The following is a 17091-nucleotide window of genomic DNA, read 5'->3' as shown; positions in this document are numbered from 1 at the left end:
CCTGGGCTTAGCTGGCCCAAGGTCAGGGCTGGCGACCAGCCATGTCGTCCCTCCCACCAGAGGTACAGCTGTCACTTCCAGACCCTGGCCGCGCCAGGAACACCCTGTGGGTCAGCTGGTGATGCCAGATCCTGGACGAGGGCGGACACCACACCATTTACTCAGCCAAATGGCTTTGGCAGGTCCCCCCTGCCCCGTCACTCCCTCGTACACAAACCGCACGCTTGTTTGACGGCACCCACTGGGTGCCGTGTTTCTGTCGGGCAAGTCTCGTGCTGAGGAAGGGACCTCCGCGGGGCCTGCCTCCTGCTCTGGTCTTTCAGCTCACACAGGCACCGAGCGTGGAGGCGGAGGTACTGCTGGTGGACGTCACCCCAGGGACAGCAGCAGCCGCGGAACGGTGCCCGCTGCCACCTGGGGCTGAGGGGCAGGGAGGGGACAGAGCACGTAGTGGACCAGCTGTGTGGCCTCTAAGAAGGGGGGCTGTGCCCCGCCTCGGCGTGTCTGCAGGGCTGACTCTACGCCCAGGGGAAGCGGAGGCTCCTGGCACACGGGGAGGTGGGGGAGGCCGTGCTGTGGGTGGAAGTGGATCAGGGCAGGGAGGCGGGGCTGAGAAGCAGCGCGAGTTCCCGCCCCGTGTGTCCTCCACCGCAGTGGCAGGTGTGCCATGGCGTGGCTAGCGGGAGCCTCTGCCGACTGGCCATGCAGACCCAGCCCGAGCCCTGGAGTTGGGGACGATCCGGACACCACCACTCACACACCGGAACAGTCACCGAGTCTGTATTCTTTTCCTCACGAGAGCGAAAGTTTCTTTAAAATCTTTCAGCCACCAGTGAAATGATGAGGCGGGAGAAATAACTTTAGATGGGAGTCTTGTCTTCAAAAATAAATACAGTTGCATGGAGTTGTTCAAGATCTGAATCAGACTAAAAACGGGAAGGCAGGGGGCTGGAACATTCTTTTAAGAGCCCTCCCCCCGCTCACCCACCCACCTGTGTGTCCCTCGGCCGGCTGAGGGAAGGGACGGCGGGAGGCCTGACCACACCATCTTGGAGCAGGAAGCCAAGGCCGGCTGGGGGCAGATCCAGTTCTGATGACGCACCGACTGCACCGGGGACCCCGGAGCGGGGTCCAAGAGGAGGCAGACAGGTGGCGTGGCTGGACCTTACTGCTGCTGCAGCTCCTTCATCCTGTTCAGGGCGCTGCCGGCGCGGAACCACTCGATCTGGGTCTCATTGAAGGTGTGGTTCAGGAGGATGGTCTCCTGAGTCCCGTTGGGATGCTTGATGATGCATTTCAGGGGCTGTAAGAGGAGGGGGAGTGGCTCTTAGGAACATGACCCTCGATTCTGCCGGAGGGTCAGAAAGGTAGGGTGCCCCCAGAGTGGACCGGCAGGCAAACCGAGGTCTAGGCCAGGTCTGAGCTGGGGTGGCTGTGGTCAGACCCGATGGTAGAACTCGCGGGGCCTAGCGAGCCCTGCCAAGCCTGAGCTAATGAGTGAGGCCTGAGCTGGTTCCACCCTCGTCTCTGAGGAGGCACTTCCTTTGGGGGGCGGGGGAGGGGGTGCTTGGAGAATTTAAGGGCCCTACCAGCTGGAACAAAGGCTCATGGGAGGAAAAAGGGGGGTCAGAAGTGGGCATAGAAGGAGGGAAAGCAAAGTGGCTGTCCCCAGCCCACCCTCCTTCCCTGGCTCCCTGACCTTGCCAGGAGCGAAGTCTTTCAGGCCCTGGATGGTCAGCTTGTCCACAGGGTGAATCTTATTGTAGTCGGCTGGGTCAGCAAAGGTGAGGGGCAGCAGGCCCTGCTTCTTCAGGTTGGTTTCTAGAAGGCAGAGGACACACTCAATCCACAGATGGCAGAGCCAGTCTCCGTTCCTCTGCACAGGGAACCTCAGCAGCCAAGAGAGCTTCCTTTTCTAAGCCCAGTGACAGCTCTGGGAGAGGCCCCTAGTCTTGCCATCTGGGGTCCTTCGAGAACCTTCTGCGGGTGTGCTGGTTTGTGTCTTGGCCTTCCTGACATTCACAATCAGAAAAATCCTCTGACCGTGTGCCCTGGATTTCAAGTGCTTAGGTCTGCAAGTTTGGAAGCAAGACTGGGGCTTCCCGTGATGGGAAGCTGTGGGCATCACTCTCAACTCAGAAGGGGGAGAGACTATGGTGGAAAACAGGAGCCGGGGACACGGCTGGGTAACCTGGCATGTGGCTCCAGGCCCGACTCAGCCACCAGCAGGTTGGGTGACCTTGGGCTGCCAGTAGGGGAAGCAGGCGTGGCTAGACCCCAGGCTCCAGCTTACCATGGATCCTGGCAAAGCTCTTGGTGATGATGGCCCGGCCCCCAAGGTGGCGAGGCTCCAGTGCTGCGTGCTCCCGGCTCGAGCCCTCCCCGTAGTTCTCGTCTCCGATCACTACCCACCGGATACCATGTTTCTGTCAGTGAGGAGGGTATGAGGGAGAGGAAGACAGTGGTCCCTTGCTGCTGCCCCTGGGCTTCCTGAAGCTCAGAGGCCAAGAGGCTAGAGAGGCCCCTCCTTACCTGTTCCCCAAGGAAGGGCTGGTGAAATCAGAGGTGAATTAGGCCCAGACCAGGCCCTGAGGGGACAGAGGTGACCAGACACAGGCCCTGGCTATCTGCAAGGGGCCTGGGGAGGTGGCGCGACCTACCCATCAGTGCCCAGCATAGAGGCGGGCTTTTGGGGGAAGGCCACGGTATGGAATTGGAGCCCAGAGCAGGCGTATATGGTGAGAATGACACAGGACCGCCCCATGGCACCAGGGCGTCCTTCAACTGCAGAGCTATTGGTGTGGAGTCCTGGAGAGTACCCCCCTTCCCTGCACCCCCACCCCTGCCCCTACGGACTGGGACCCACCTTGTAGTAGCGGGCAGTGTCAGGGACAGGGCCAAACTCCTGGGTGACAGCATTGCGCACGGAGTTGGCCTTGCCATTTTCAACGTTGATGGCACCAATGAGCAGATTATTGGAGATGTTGTCCAGGTGCCCACGGAACTTGAGCCAGGGGCCGGCAGCGGAGATGTGGTCAGTGGTACACTTCCCTTTGACCTTGGGTGGGGGACAAGAGAGGACTAAGGTCAGGGCATGGTGCATGCGTGAGAGGTGGATGAAGGGAGAAGCCCTCCTAGAGGCCGGCGGCTGGACCCGGGAAGGGGGACAAGAACAGCGGGTCTGCAGCCCTGGTGCTGCCACACTTTGTCCATGGGGCTCAGGCAAGACTGTCACCCACCCCTCAAAGGCCCTGTGCTGCTCAGGGGCTTGTCCAGGATAGGGCACTCACAGGGACAGAAGCTGGACAGGCAGGACAGGAATGTCTGCTTACTCACCCTTCAGATGCCCAGGCTGGAAAAAACTACTGACCTCATGCTGGACACACAGGAGCCCGAGGATGTGTCCTGCTCCTGGCTGGTGACCAGTTTTATCTATCATGTGGGCTTAATACTGGCTGTGTCACTGCCTGGAGACTCTTAGTAAACAGGACGAATTCATGTCTGACACGGGCCTAAGGCCTCTAGCCACACCATGAAGCCTTGTGTCTGCCCAGCTCCCAAACACAGGCCATACCAACTGATGCCCAAGTGTGGGAACTGAGGAGTCGATGGCTTTTGGAGCCTACCAGGTCAAGCTAGAGGTGTGGAGACCTGCTGTGCAAGGTCACATGTGCCCTTCTTGCTGCATCCACTGCCCGTGGCTGCCAGAGGTGGCCCTCACCAGCTGCAGCCGATGGCTGCGAGCCCTGGACACAGCTGGCCAGATCCAGCTCGGCCTGGCACGGGGCAGTGGAGAAGGAGACACGGAACTGTGGATGCCCCGGCTCCTCTCTCCGCAGCCACACCTCTCTCTCTCCCTGCCCCCACCCTAGTCCTGACCTTCCTCCCTGGGGCCCAGGGAGAACACGTGATTTCACAGCCCTGCCTGCTGCCAAGGGGAGGGCCCCTGCCAGGCTGGGGCTGTTCTCCCCCGATCCCTGCCCCATGTCGCTGACCTTGATGAGGATTTGCAGGTCCTCCAGGTCTTTGCCATCCCACTTGTCAAAAGGCTCCAGGAGCTGCAGGCGCTGGCTGGTGGGGCTCACGTCCACTCGCTGCCCGCTGCTGTCCTTGGGAGGGTGCTGGTAGGTGTCCTGCCCAGGGTCAAACTCCTGCAGGAGGAGGCAGGGACGTGCTGGGTGCCTAATTCTCCGTCCTCAAGCAGACAGGCTCTCGTAGGCCCCACACCTTCCCCTCCAGTGCACAGAGCTGCCTCATTCTTGCTAACTGTGCCATCCTGCCTGCCCAGGATGCTGGCATGCTGGGAAGGAGTGTCTTGGCCACAGAGCAACCGGCAGGGGCCCGAGGCAGGCCTACGGCGGCTAACAGCACCAGGTGGCAGTGCCTGCTCACCGCTTGGGGAAGCTCGTCTGCATCTGGGGCCTCCAGCTTGAATTTCTTGCCATCCTTGCCTGTCAGGAAGTCGGTCTCTGGGTTGAACTTGAGGGTGCCCGCAATGGCCAGGGCTGTGACAATCTGTAATAGAGGTGGCCCACTGCTGCTTAGTACCAAACACCACTCCCATCCCCCACCCTAGCGGGAGCCCAGACATAAACTGAGAATGGAGCCCATGTATATCTAAGATCTCCACAGTCAAGTCCCCCCGACAGAGGCCAAAACTGCAACAGAATGTGGGCTACTGGGCCTGGACCTCAGCACCCTCCTCAGGGATAGTCTCTCCCCTCAGGGGCATGAGCCCTGGCACAGAAACGATGCTGTGACAAAAATGTTCCTAAATGGGCAGCTGAAGGGGCACCTGGGTGGCTCAGTTAAGTGTCCGGTTTCAGCTCCGGTCATGATCTCACGGTTTGTGAGTTCGAGCCCCACGTCAGGTTCTGTGCTGACAGCTCAGAGCCTGGAGCCTGCTTCGGATTCCGTGTCTCCCTCTCTCTCTGCCTTTCCCCCTCTTACACTCGGTCTCTTTTTCTCAAAAATAATTTAACATTAAAAAGGGGGGGGGGGAAGCTGAAACAATGGAAGGCACCACCTTTGCACTCATTTTTAGCAAGCAAAAGTATTTCTGGAACACTCACTGGCTGTGCTCAGACAATGGCTGAGGCCGGGAGCACTCGGCTCAGTTGATGTTCGTCATAACAAGAGGCCACCTTCCCAGCTTGAAGACAGTGCAAGTGCTTTCTAGACTTGCTCATGGAATGGTGACAGGACCCCGGGGCACAGAGAAGGAAAGTGATTCGGACAAACCCATTTGGCCAGGAAGAGGCAGGGCAGGCGTTGGTCCTGGGCAGTCATTCCAGGCTCCTGCTTATGACCATAACTGGGCCAAGCAAGCACTTGGAGCTTCTGAGACCTGAGGGGGCCAGGCAGGGAGCACTGAGGGAGCAGGATGCTTGGGGCCTATGGCTCTTGGTTTGCGCCCAGACAACCTCTTGCTCTGTGATACCAACCCTCCCTCGGCAGCCCCACAGGGTCAGACGCCTTGTTGCAGGCTCCATTTTCCCCACTGACCAGCCAGGGGTAGGTCCCCAGAGGCAGTCCCAGGCTATGGCTGGGCTGCACAGTCTCACCTCTGGGGACGTGACGAAGGCATGGGTCTCAGGGTTTGCATCATTGCGGCCTGTGAAGTTCCTGTTGTAGGAGGTGACGATTGTGTTCTTCTCCCCCTTCTTGATGTCCTTTCTGCCAGGTCAGAAGAGACAGGATTAAGCGTGTCTGCCTGCCTTATGACACAGGAGGGGAAATGAAAAGACCCTGGAATAGTCACCTTCTCCCTGGGACTCATGCATACAGAGCAGGAGGGAACCTGGGAGATCGTGGCGGTTTGCCTGAGACCACACCTAAGACAGGGAGAGCCCAGACCAAGGCCTGAGTTTCCTGACCTGGGGCCATTGCCTTTCAAATGCTTCCATCCGGGCTCCTGGCTGCATCTGGCTTCAGCCAGGTGGCCAGTCAGTCTCGTGGCAGGGCTCTTCCTCTTGCTTCCAGACCAGCCTTCTAGTCCTGCCTAGAAAAGTCTCCTAGTGTGCAATAGCCCCTGAAGCTAGAGGCCTGAGTCTCTTTTCTCCACCCAGTAATGTTTCCCTTCAGCATCTGGGACTCGGACCCCAGGACACAAGGGGTTGTCTTAACAAAGGTGCGCCTCTCACCTGTCCCACTGGCCAATGCAGGGGCCACAAGCATTGGCCAGGACGATGCCGCCTACTTCCCTTAGGATTTGTGCCTGCAGAGGAGAGAGCAGGACGGGGAACTGTCAGGGGCAGGCTAACGGCTGACGGGAAAGGCTGGCTGGGCAGCCTGAGTGCTGAAGAGCTGTATCCGAACCCCGGGGCAGCTGCGGGGCACCTGTACCCGCCCAGGCTAACAGGGCTGTGGCCTGTCCTGCCCGAAGCCACGCTGCTCAGCAGTGGGGAGGGGGACCCAGGGGCAGGGGGTACGGGCACTCACATAGCCATCCCGCTCAATGGTGGCACGGATCTGCTCAGAGCCCGGTGTGATGGTGAATTGGGACTTGCACTTAAGTCCATGGGCCAGTGCCTGCTTGGCCACGGCTGCCGAGCGCCCCATGTCCTCATAGCTGGAGTTGGTGCAGCTGCCGATCAGACCTGGTGCATTGTGGATAGTGAGGCCAGGGGTCAAGATCAGAGGTCTCCACCTGACCTCAAGTATCCAGACTTGGTCAAGAGTTCACCAACTGTGCTGGGCTGGGGCTATCCTAAACGGAGACAACCTGGAAGCAATCCAACTGTCTAATATAAAGGACAGGCTGTGTTGTGGCCCAGCCACTCAAGGGAAGATGAGGTGCCAGTGAAGTGACATGAACACTGAGTCAGAGGGCTCACTCCAGAATATTAACAGTGACCACGGCTGGATGAGGGCTTACAAGAGATGCTAATTTTCTTCTACTTTCAAGTATTCTCTGTTTTTTAAATGCTTTATAATCAGGAAGAAAAAGAATTATTTTTTAAAAGTCTATGATGGTTATTCAAAAAGTCAGTAAAGACTGGATGACATCACATATTGTTTACAGATATCAAAACAATCTCTCTTACCAGTTCAGCAATTTATTTCCAATTAAATCACCAAAGTTTTAAAAAATGTACTTAATCTGCTAAGGGCGAACAAATTACACGGCACTTATTCTGTGCCAGACACCGAAGAAAGTTCTTTGCACACATTAACTCCTCACCTCTCTCAACAACATTAACGGGGAAATACGGTATCACCCTCATTTTCCAGACAAGGGACCAAGGCACAGGTAGGTCAAGAAACTTGCTCAGAGTCACCCAACGATGTAGCACCGGAAGCTCATTCAAAGCAAGGCCACCTGGCTTCGGGGTCCATGCTCCGGTCACACTGTACTGTGACAAGAGCAGGTGCCCGTCATCCCAACATGCTAGTGTATCTTCCATGTAAAGCACGTAAAGTGAAATCAGGCAACAAGGTTGGGATGATGAAATGTTTGCAAAGCAAAAACAGACACACGTCAGTATGTACACACACATGGAAACGGTATACCTCAAGGAGCTTCTGAGCTGGTTTCTGGTTGGGGGTTAAGACTAGGAGTCTTTAAAATTCGTTTTGTCTGTCAATATGCTCTACAATGAGCATGTGTTTCTTTTATACCAAGAAAAGGTAATTTTTTTTAAAACCCATAAAGAAGAAACCAACTATTTCAAAAAGTGCCTGGTACCTTTAGGAAGCGCTCTGTGGTAAGCACAATGGTAACCCACCGGCCCAGAGGCCTGTTAAACCCACAGGATGGAAGGGACTCACCCACTCGGATGTCCAGAGGCCATCCTTCCTTCTCTGCCACAGTGCCGACCTCTGCCACAGGGTGAGCCAGGTCGGGGGTGAAGGGCCCATTGATGTGCGGCTTCAGCTGAAGAAACAGAGAAAGGGGAGAGAACAAATCTTGCAGTGTGGGCAGCCTCTGTTCTTCAGAGGCTGCCTGACTCCCACTCAACCAAGTCGAGGACCCGGAAGGCCGACTTACAGCTCAAAAACTCAACCCAGGAAACACCCGAGCAGCGAGCTCTATACATGCACCAGCTCCAGGATCCCTCCAACCCCGTGAAGCTGGTATTATCTCCATTCTGCCAATGAAGGCGATGGCATGCCTTGCTCAAGGTCACAGAGCTAGGAGATGGCAAAGGCATGGAATAAATCAAGGAGGTCAACTTCGTAAGTCCATTATCCCCTACAGTGTGATGCTTGTGTAACCTTATGACAAAAACAGACTTCAAGCCAGGTGCTTTGTGATAATACTTACCAAAAAATGCAAACGTTTAGCAAAGTGCCTGGCACACACAGCTCTCAATAAACGTTCCCAATTAGGACTATGTGAATTGGCGCATTCAATTCCATGGCCACCTGAGATTTTACACATGATAAAAGTAGGGCCCACAGAGGTTGAGTAACTTGTTCAGGGTCACAGGATTAGGTGGCAGAGTCAGGAATTAGGACTTAAATTCATGGAGACGGGCTTCAGGGCTAAACCCTCAACCACTCTACTTGGCTGCTTCCGTTCCTCCAGTCTGCCTTTCCCCTGGCCTTCCAGATGCTCACTCTGGCCTGCAGGTCTCAGGGTGCCAAACCCTGCACAGGCCTGGGAATCTCGGGCCTTGACCTCTAGCACTCTGACAAAACTCCAGGGCAAAATCATGGCTTCAGCTAATGGTGAGGTGGAGGCAAACTGAGCCAGTTTCTGAATCACCAGCCACAGCCACATCTCCTGCCAACCACAGCCTGATTTGGGCAGCAGTGTGCAGGGGCACTGGGGAACCAAAGGCCCCCACACCCTCCTGGGTGTGCAGACAGGGCCCACTAGGGGTCCCAGATGAGGCTTGAACACCCCAGCCTCAGAAATTCCTTGGTCTCCCCTCCCTTCCTCACCTCATTGAGGTTAATTTCAATTAGTTGGTCATAATGGCAGCCAGGGTCGGGTACCAAGTGATCCTTATATTCATCAGCTAGTTTGGCAATGTCTGAAATCAATAAGGGAAGAAGATTAAACCATGTGGAACAGGAAATGGTCATGAGACAGACCAACTGACTGACTACCCACCCACCCACCCATCCATCCATCCAAGCCAGTTACTTGGCACCTGTTAAACTGGGCCCTGGACACTGACTAAGCAAACAAAGGAACAATGAAAACAGCACAGGACACACAGTCCCTGCTCTCAAGGAGCATGCAATCTAATGAAGGAGCTATCAATGAACTGGTATGATATGATACAACAGAGACACATAGGGACACAGAAGCACCAACCAAGGTTCAAAGTCAAGGAAGGCTTCCTAGAGATGAGAAGTGTTGAGTTTTGAAGAAGTTACTTGATAATGAAAGAGAGGGACAGGACTTCCAGGTAGGACTTCATGTGCTCAGCACTTGGACACAATTGGACAAGCTCTCCCCATGACCCCTGCCTGGCCTCTGCTTCCACCAATTACCCTTGCTCATCTCCCTTCAGAGGATCCAACAATCCCTCCCACAGGCTCTATTTCTTCCTCTGAGCTTCAAAGAAGTCAAGCTAGAACCTCAGGCAAATGGGGGGGGGGGGGGGGAGGCTGGGAATGGTTCTGGTTCCAGATGTTTTTTTCCTTCTCCCAGAAAGGAATCATGAACAGATCCCTGTCATTTCTGGAGCTTCCTGTAGGGGGCACCAGGGACCAGACCAAAAGACCCCAGACCTGGCCCTCCTTTCAGGTGAAACTAAACTCCAATCTCAAGGCAGGGGGATCTCAAACTTAGATGCCAGGCCCTTTGACAAGCTGTTGGAGTTGCAGACACGCTACTCAGAAACAATAACACATATAACTTCATACCCCTCTGGGGGCTTCTCAGGGCCTCTAAAGCCAATCTAGAAACTTGAGATTAAAGACCCCTGCCCTAAAGGGAAAGGTGTAGCTCAAGGGTCTCCATGCAATACGACTGCTCTGCAGACCGCCCTGCCCCTGCCAGCTCACCCTCCCGGCCTGTCTTGCTCAGGTACTTCTTCATCCTGTGGTTGTAAGGGAACACTGACGTGGTGGCCCCGATCTCTGCGCCCATGTTGCAGATTGTCGCCATGCCTGAAGAGAAACAGAGCTGGTGAAGCTGGCCGAGCAGCTGGACACGAGCCCCATACACCTATCGGGTGTGCACACACATCTTCACGCCAGGGAGCTGGGGTCACTTCTTCCCTCGCTCACGCAGCCATCTAGTGGCAGCAGGCAGACTCGTTCCCCATGACCCACAGTTAAAACCAGGGCCAAAGAAAACACAAAATTCAGCCCCTGCCAGCTGAGTTCTAGTTCTGGGCCTGGCTATCCTGGCCAGACTGCCTCGCCATTACTGTGCCCATCTTGCAGGTGAGGGAACTGGCTCAAAGAGGTCCAAAGTCATGCCATAAAGCAAATGCAGGTGCTGGCATTCAGGTCTAGGCCCACCTGCCTAGCGCCCGGACCTGCTCTCTTTCAGTCACACCACGGTGCTGTGTGGAAGTGTTTCTGGGTCTCAGGTTTTCCAGCAATAAGACTGGAATGAAGTGCACTGTCCCGACCACAGAGCCTCACGCAGAACGGGTGAGACTTACAGATATCCTGTTTCATGGGGTTGCTGGGACATGGGACCAGGCTTGTTATCAACTTCGGAACTGAGCTGTCCAATGGTAATAAGCACTACCTGTAAGAGTGAGCCCTGGTCTCTGGAGGGGTGCAAGGGCAGCTGAACAGGAGCCCCGTGGGGCTGCTGTGGAGCTGAGGCAGGCACCGGGGGAAGTCTGGGCTGGACCATCCATAAGGCTTGTTCCAAGTCTCCCTGCATTCCTGAGGGCCCAGGCATTGAGGCCAGGTCACCCGGAGTGATGAGTAGAAGGGGCCCGCTCCTACTTGGTCTTAGAGCCTCGTAGGTGATAAATCTAATCCAAGTAAAGTGAGTGAGGCTCCAAGGAAGATGTGGGGACGGGGCTGCTCTGTGAATGAAGCCCTGGCTCTGGCTCCCCATTCCACCACCACCTCCATTCTCTCTGGGATTCCCTTTCTGGATCACCCAAGGCAGCGCAGTGCCAGGGCAGGCGGGGTTGGCTTGGTCCCTAACTCTGCGTGGCCACAGGGAGGTACCCGCCCACCCCCCCGGAAGAGGCCACCATCTCTTAGACTAGAGGAACCTAGGCTAATCCCCCCCCCACCTCTAGGTGTCCATCACGTCCCCAAACGGGATGGATACTCAGGGGAAGGCCATTCACTGCTTCCACGGATCAACTACCGGCCCCATCAGGCCCAACACAGGCCGCGGGGCGCGTCACATGGCCGCCCTCCTCACCGGTGCAGGAGATGGAGTCCACGCCGGGCCCGTGGTACTCCACGATGGCGCCCGTGCCACCTTTCACTGTAAGGATACCCGCCACCTTTAGGATCACGTCTTTGGGGGAGGTCCAGCCAGAGAGGGAGCCCGTCAGCTTCACACCAATCACCTGAACAGGAGGGGCGAGACAGCAATTACAGGCGCCGTGTACCATGCTCCAACCAGGAAGCCAAAGCATCTGCCTGCTGGGATTCCCATTTCTGCTTATTTACCCCTGGCTCTCCCCCAAAGAGACTGGAGTCTGAACTATACCCTCATCCCTTTTGGGTTTCACAGGCTCCCATTCGTCCCCACCAAAGACACCCCTGAAAGAGCGTTTCCCCACTCCTCACCTTGGGGCACTTCAGCTCCCAGGGGATCCCAGCCATGACATCCACTGCATCAGCACCCCCAACTCCGATGCAGATGCCCCCCAGGCCACCGCCATTGGGGGTGTGGGAATCAGTGCCAATCAGGAGAACCCCAGGATATGCGTAGTTTTCCAGAATGATCTGAAAAAGAACCCAAGATCTTCAGCTTACCAGCCCTCATCAGAGAATGGAGGTGGGGACCAAGAGGGGTCTGCAAAACTGGCCCCCTGGGCCATTTCTAGGCACCCCTCCAGGAGAGGGCCTCTCAGGTGTGGCTGGAAGTTGCCAGGGGCTCGGGAGACAGGTGGCTTGGTCTCCCGAACAGCTCCGACAGTCCTGGACTGACTTGGGCTCGCGAGTGCCTTCTTGCACCTCAGCGTCCGTGTTTGCGGCACGGTAACAAGAACACGTGCACCACACTGAGCCGAGAACCGTGGTGGGAAGCAGATGAACTGGGATACGGGAACGTGTCCTGGGACAAGTGTGACTGCCTACTGGGCTTCATAGGGTGGACAATTCCTTCAGGACCCGGCTCCAGTCTCCGCAAGGAAGCACTGGGAAGCCAGCAGGAGCACAGGCCACGAGCTCTTCTGCTGCTGACCTGAAAGGAAGTACAGACGATGCCTCCCCAACCCAGAGGCCTGGAGGGGCTTAGAGAACTGAAGTGACTCGCACGTGAAGAGGGCACCCCGCCTCCTCACCTTTCCTGTTTTACTGTGGCTCCTTCATCGAGGGACTCCTAGCCGGGAAGGCACCGACCATGAGCATTTCTCCAAAACATTTGATTGCAGAGGCATGGCTATCGTAGCGCGGACCCTATCCAGGCACCTGAGGCTGCAGCACCCCACGGGAAAGCCCTGGCCAAGGGGCCCCGGTCTGAGCTCCGGCCCCACTGCCTACGAGTAGTTGTGGGACGTCGGGCAAGTTACTTCACCTCCCAGGCCTGTTTCCTCGTGGGTAAAAGTAGCCAGTTCTACTCACCTCATCGAATCACAGTGATAATGCCATGAGAACATGTATATTAAGCTATAAGAGTACCTGGGAGAGGCCTTCTTTTTACTTATTCTGTAGCACACACTGGGATGTTAGGAAGGGCAAAGGAGGTCAGAGACAAGAAAGGCTCCATGAATGGTCAGGCCTGACTAAATGGTGAGCAGGCTCCGTGCACTATTATGGAAACCCCATGGCCCCTGCCCTGGGACAGGGCACACTCCCAGCACACTCAGCAAGGTGTGAGTGATCTTGCCTGTCGGAATGCAGTTAGAAGACCTGATCTCTTCCCAGGAGGGTGGCAGCTGGCTGGGAGAAAAGGCCAACACAGAGGAAATCCTGAACAAACAACTGTTGGACAGGACACTCGCTGCTCAACTGTTTAATTTTTCTGGCCTCCTTGCCCCAGCCACAAAGATTTAAAACTAGTTAATCTCGAGGCGCCTGGGTGTCTCAGTCGGTTGGGCATCCGACTTTGGCTCAGGTCATGACCTCATGGTTTGTGGGTTTGAGCCCCACATGGGGCTCTGTGCTAACAGCTCAGAGCCTGCAGCCTGCTTCAGATTCTGTGTCTCCCTATCTGCCCCCCCCTCCCCCCCCGCTCACACTCTGTCTCTCTCTTCTCAAAAAAATAAATAAACGTTTAAAAATAACAAAATAAAATAAAATAAAACTAGTTAATCTCTAAGGCTCTTCAAGGTTCTAAAAGTTTGATCCATGAAGACCAGACACAGAATTCAGTGTGGTCTACACAGTATAGACCACGAATATGGCCCATGTTCAAAAGGGAGAGGGACCTTGGGTCTGAACTAAGAAAAGAGTCACAGTGAAGCTGGCTGTACAGGGACCTCCGCAGTCAGCTGGATATGGCTGTGTGGATGGGGGTGAGGGTGGGGCATCAGTGTACTTTAGTCTGGACTAACACCTAGAACATAAATCTGGAAATTCAGCCACCCCCAGGGTGCTCCTTGCTGGCTCAGTCAGTACAGCATGCGACTCTCGATCTCAGGGTTGTTAAGTTTGAGCCCCATGTTGGGTGCAGAGACTACTTAAAAGAATAAAATCTTACAGAAAAAAACAAATTCAGCCTCCATCTGCACAACACATGTACACCGAGGCCTCATTCTGCACCTACCTGGCCCCAGGCCCAGCGCCAGAGAGGAATAAAGAAGCCACAGTCTCTGTCCCCAGGGCGTGTGGTGCGGTGGGGGAAGCACCTGGCACATCCTGGGGTCATTACGTGAAGGGTCCCACAGAGGATCACACAAGGGGGCTCCAATGCCCAGCACCAGGGAGGACTGGGGGCGGGGGCTTCACAGAGGTGACCAAAAGGCAGAGATGTGGAGGAGGAAGGATGTGCCGGGCCTGGGCACAGGACGTTCAGGGCGGAGGGAAAGGGGTTAGGTTTGGTTTGGTAGATTAAAGCTGCCGATGGCCTGACATCAAGGGGGAGAGAAAAGCAAAGCTGTACAAAGATCACATGCTTCCTGGGAATTTTCTTTTTAAAGGAACAAATCTACCAGGCTATACGCTTAGCTGGTGGCCAGAGGCAGGTGTGAGCTGCCATCACTCATAGCCCTGAACTTTGGCCATGAGCCGCCAAAAACGCCCGGGGGGTTGGAATGAGGTGGAAAGGGAGACACTTGGGACTGGGGAGCCGTTCTTGACGAAAGTCCAAAGCTGGATCTACCCGACTCCCTAGCCCTGCTGTGGGGAGAAGCTTCCTAGCCCCTGCAGACTGACGTGACCTGCCATTTGCAGGCAGTCCCTTCTTGGCAAGGGCAATATTTTTAAAGGGCAGAGCAGTGACCCATGGGCTCTGGTTTCAGAGTGGGGCAGTGCCGGGAGCCCAACGCAGGGTCGGATTACAGCCTGACTCAGCTCACCCTGAAGGAGGGCTGGGATGGAGATGGGGAGAAGGGTCACCTTGGGAAGGTGCGAAGAGGCACATACAGGATGGGTGGCAAATAGCCAGTACAAACTAGCGCTCCCCACAAACCAGTCACCCTGGATGAAAGCTGAGCACCTATCTCCCAGAAACACGCGTGCACACAAAATCACCCATCAAAAGAAAATCCATCCTTCGGGAGACCCCAGAAGAACTGGCTGACACCGCCACGTGACCTATGGTACCTCCATCCCACACAATACCACGAAGGGGCCAAGAAGACCCCAAGGAGCGCTATGTGCGCCGAGGAGGGGAGAAGCCTTGGTGTGACAGGAGGCACACCAGCAGCACGCGGGGCGGAGCACTGGCTGTGGGGCCAGACTCTTGGATCAGCCAGCTGTCCCTGGGCAAGTGGATTAACTCCTCTGCGCCTCAGTTACTTCACCTACACAGCGTAGATCATGAAACCACCTACCTCACAGAGTTGCGGTGAACAATGAGTAAGTTAGTATCTGTCGAGTGCGAAGTCTAGTGCCTGGCACACAGAATGTGCCCATCAAATGTTAGGTATCCACACAAAAAGGAATAACGTTTGTGGAAAAAAGCAAGAGAAAAAAATAATACAACACCCCTCTGCCCTCCCGAGCCTCTGGCCTTCTGTCCCGCAGGCCAGGAGATGCTCTCTGGTTCCCTAAGGTCCCCTCCCCCAGAAAGGCAGGCCAAGCCCTGCTTTACCTGGTGAATGATTCCAGAGCCAGGCCTCCAGAAGCCCACGCCATACTTGGCACCTGCAGTTGCCAGGAAATTATACACTTCCTGGTTTATGTCCTATTGAGACAAATCAATAACCAGAGCATGAGTAACACGGTTTGTGTCTGGGACGACTCCTGTTCACCTCCCCCCCACCCCCCCACGACTCTGAAATGCTGGCACTGTGAAGTCAGGCCCTCTCCTGGAGGTCTTCTACAAATAATTCCAAAAGGGCTTGGATGTTGGCCGAGTCTCAGCTGGCCAGTCTGGGGAGAAAAGCAAGGAAGCAGGGATGGAGCCTCAGTTCCGTGACACCTGGCCAGGGAGCGGTTCTGGAGCAAGTCCCTTCCCTACCCTGTTCTCAGTTTCCTTATTTGCAGAAGGAACTCAATTACATCATCTCCAAGGGTCCCTCTGGCACTCAGGTCTTCAGTCAAGGCCAGCAGTCGGGGGCACATCCAACAGGACCATCTAACTGGGATATGGTGTTGGGGGAACGGAGCCGTCAAAGGGAAACAGTGGCATCGAGTGGACATTCCAGTTCCAATGTAGCTCAGGCAAGGTGTTGTTAACCTCAGAGGCCTCATCTGGGGCAACGTCAGAATCCTAGCTGACATTTACTGAATGCCCACTGCACTGAACACCCTCACAATCCATCCTGAGAAACAGGGAAGGCACTGTCACCAAGGCCATTTTACAGGTGCAAAAACCGAGGCGCAAAGGTGAGTAACTTGCTGGAGATCCCTAAAGTAAATCCCAGGGTTTGAAATCAGGCCTGTGCAACCACATAGCCTGAGAGCGACATTCTAATATAAAATAAAGCTACCTCCCCTTATAGCAAAGAGGGCATCTCAGAACACCAGCGTCCGGCATGCTGTAGGCGTTCCATACTTGGTAGTTTGATGGGCCCCAAATGGAAGACTGTCAAATGGACCAAGTTCCGAAATGCAGATTTCAACAAAACAAGGCTGGGCCAGGCCCACTCTGCCTAGAATTTGAAGGTGACCTCCTCAGCGGGCATGGAAGGCTTCCCAGGACAGCTAATGTGAGGCCAGGGTTTATCAGGAAGACATGGCACACTCCTGGGCAGGGGAGACTCAGTGACGGATGGGATGGGACCAGGCGGACCGCAAAGACTCCCCCCTGCAAGAAGGAACGAGGCAGTGAGATCTGCTGGCCTCGGCACAGGAGACTCATGCCCCAAGGCAGAGGGACTCACTGTCAGCTCCCTGGACCCTCAATAAAACACCCTCAAGCCCATGCAACCTCCTTCACCTAAACTCCAGACCAACCACACACACTCTTCTGAGGCCCATTCCGTACCCCCAGGCAAAAGAATAGCACACAAAAAACTTGGGCCCCCAGAGCCGTCTCTCTCTGGTTAATAATGAAACAAATATGCCAGCTTTTTCCTTCAAATCCGTCACTTATAACAAGGGTACCAAGGGCAGGAGGCAGTGGCTGTGTTCCGGGTACGTGTCCTCGTGTCTGTGTAAGTGGTGGTAAAAGGACAGGGGTGGCAGGGGACAGAGCTGGGCAGCAGAGTCTCAGCCTGAACTCAGCTGAGAGTCTTCTCTGGCTATGCGACCCTGGATAGGTCACTCAGCCTCTCCGGTCCCTGGCCAGAGGGACTCTTTATTTACAAATATACGTCAATCTGGTCACACCCCTCCTTGCTTAAGCCCTTCAGGGACCCCCTAGGATGGTGCCCATGGCCCTCAAGGCCCTTTCTGAGCCTGCCCCCACCCACTCAATACCACCCTCTCTTCCAC

At 55.4% G+C, this 17091-nt stretch overlaps 1 protein-coding gene across 2 annotated transcripts in view; it reads right to left on the bottom strand.

Annotated features, from left to right (window-relative positions):
- Positions 1–855: 855 nt before the first annotated feature.
- The window catches only part of ACO2 (aconitase 2), a 56671-nt gene continuing 40435 nt past the window's right edge, over positions 856–17091 (bottom strand). The window contains exons 4-18 of one of the 2 annotated variants that reach the window (XM_060656232.3): positions 15305–15397; positions 11674–11832; positions 11300–11450; positions 9964–10068; positions 8890–8981; positions 7771–7876; positions 6442–6599; positions 6144–6217; positions 5565–5676; positions 4393–4515; positions 3996–4151; positions 2867–3058; positions 2294–2426; positions 1700–1821; positions 856–1303 (exon numbers count right to left, since the gene is read on the bottom strand). In XM_060656232.3, the coding sequence (XP_060512215.1) occupies positions 1166–1303; positions 1700–1821; positions 2294–2426; positions 2867–3058; positions 3996–4151; positions 4393–4515; positions 5565–5676; positions 6144–6217; positions 6442–6599; positions 7771–7876; positions 8890–8981; positions 9964–10068; positions 11300–11450; positions 11674–11832; positions 15305–15397 (1914 nt within the window). In that variant the 3' untranslated portion in view covers positions 856–1165. The remainder of the gene's footprint in view (positions 1304–1699; positions 1822–2293; positions 2427–2866; positions 3059–3995; positions 4152–4392; positions 4516–5564; positions 5677–6143; positions 6218–6441; positions 6600–7770; positions 7877–8889; positions 8982–9963; positions 10069–11299; positions 11451–11673; positions 11833–15304; positions 15398–17091) is intronic. The other variant, XM_060656233.3, reaches the window with a different exon arrangement.

The sequence above is a fragment of the Panthera onca genome, chromosome B4 (genome assembly GCF_046562875.1).
Source record: "Panthera onca isolate mPanOnc1 chromosome B4, mPanOnc1 haplotype 2, whole genome shotgun sequence".
NCBI classification, from domain to species: domain Eukaryota; kingdom Metazoa; phylum Chordata; class Mammalia; order Carnivora; family Felidae; genus Panthera; species Panthera onca.
Note: the sequence above shows the minus strand (reverse complement) of the source record. Positions and strands in the feature narration are given on the sequence as shown.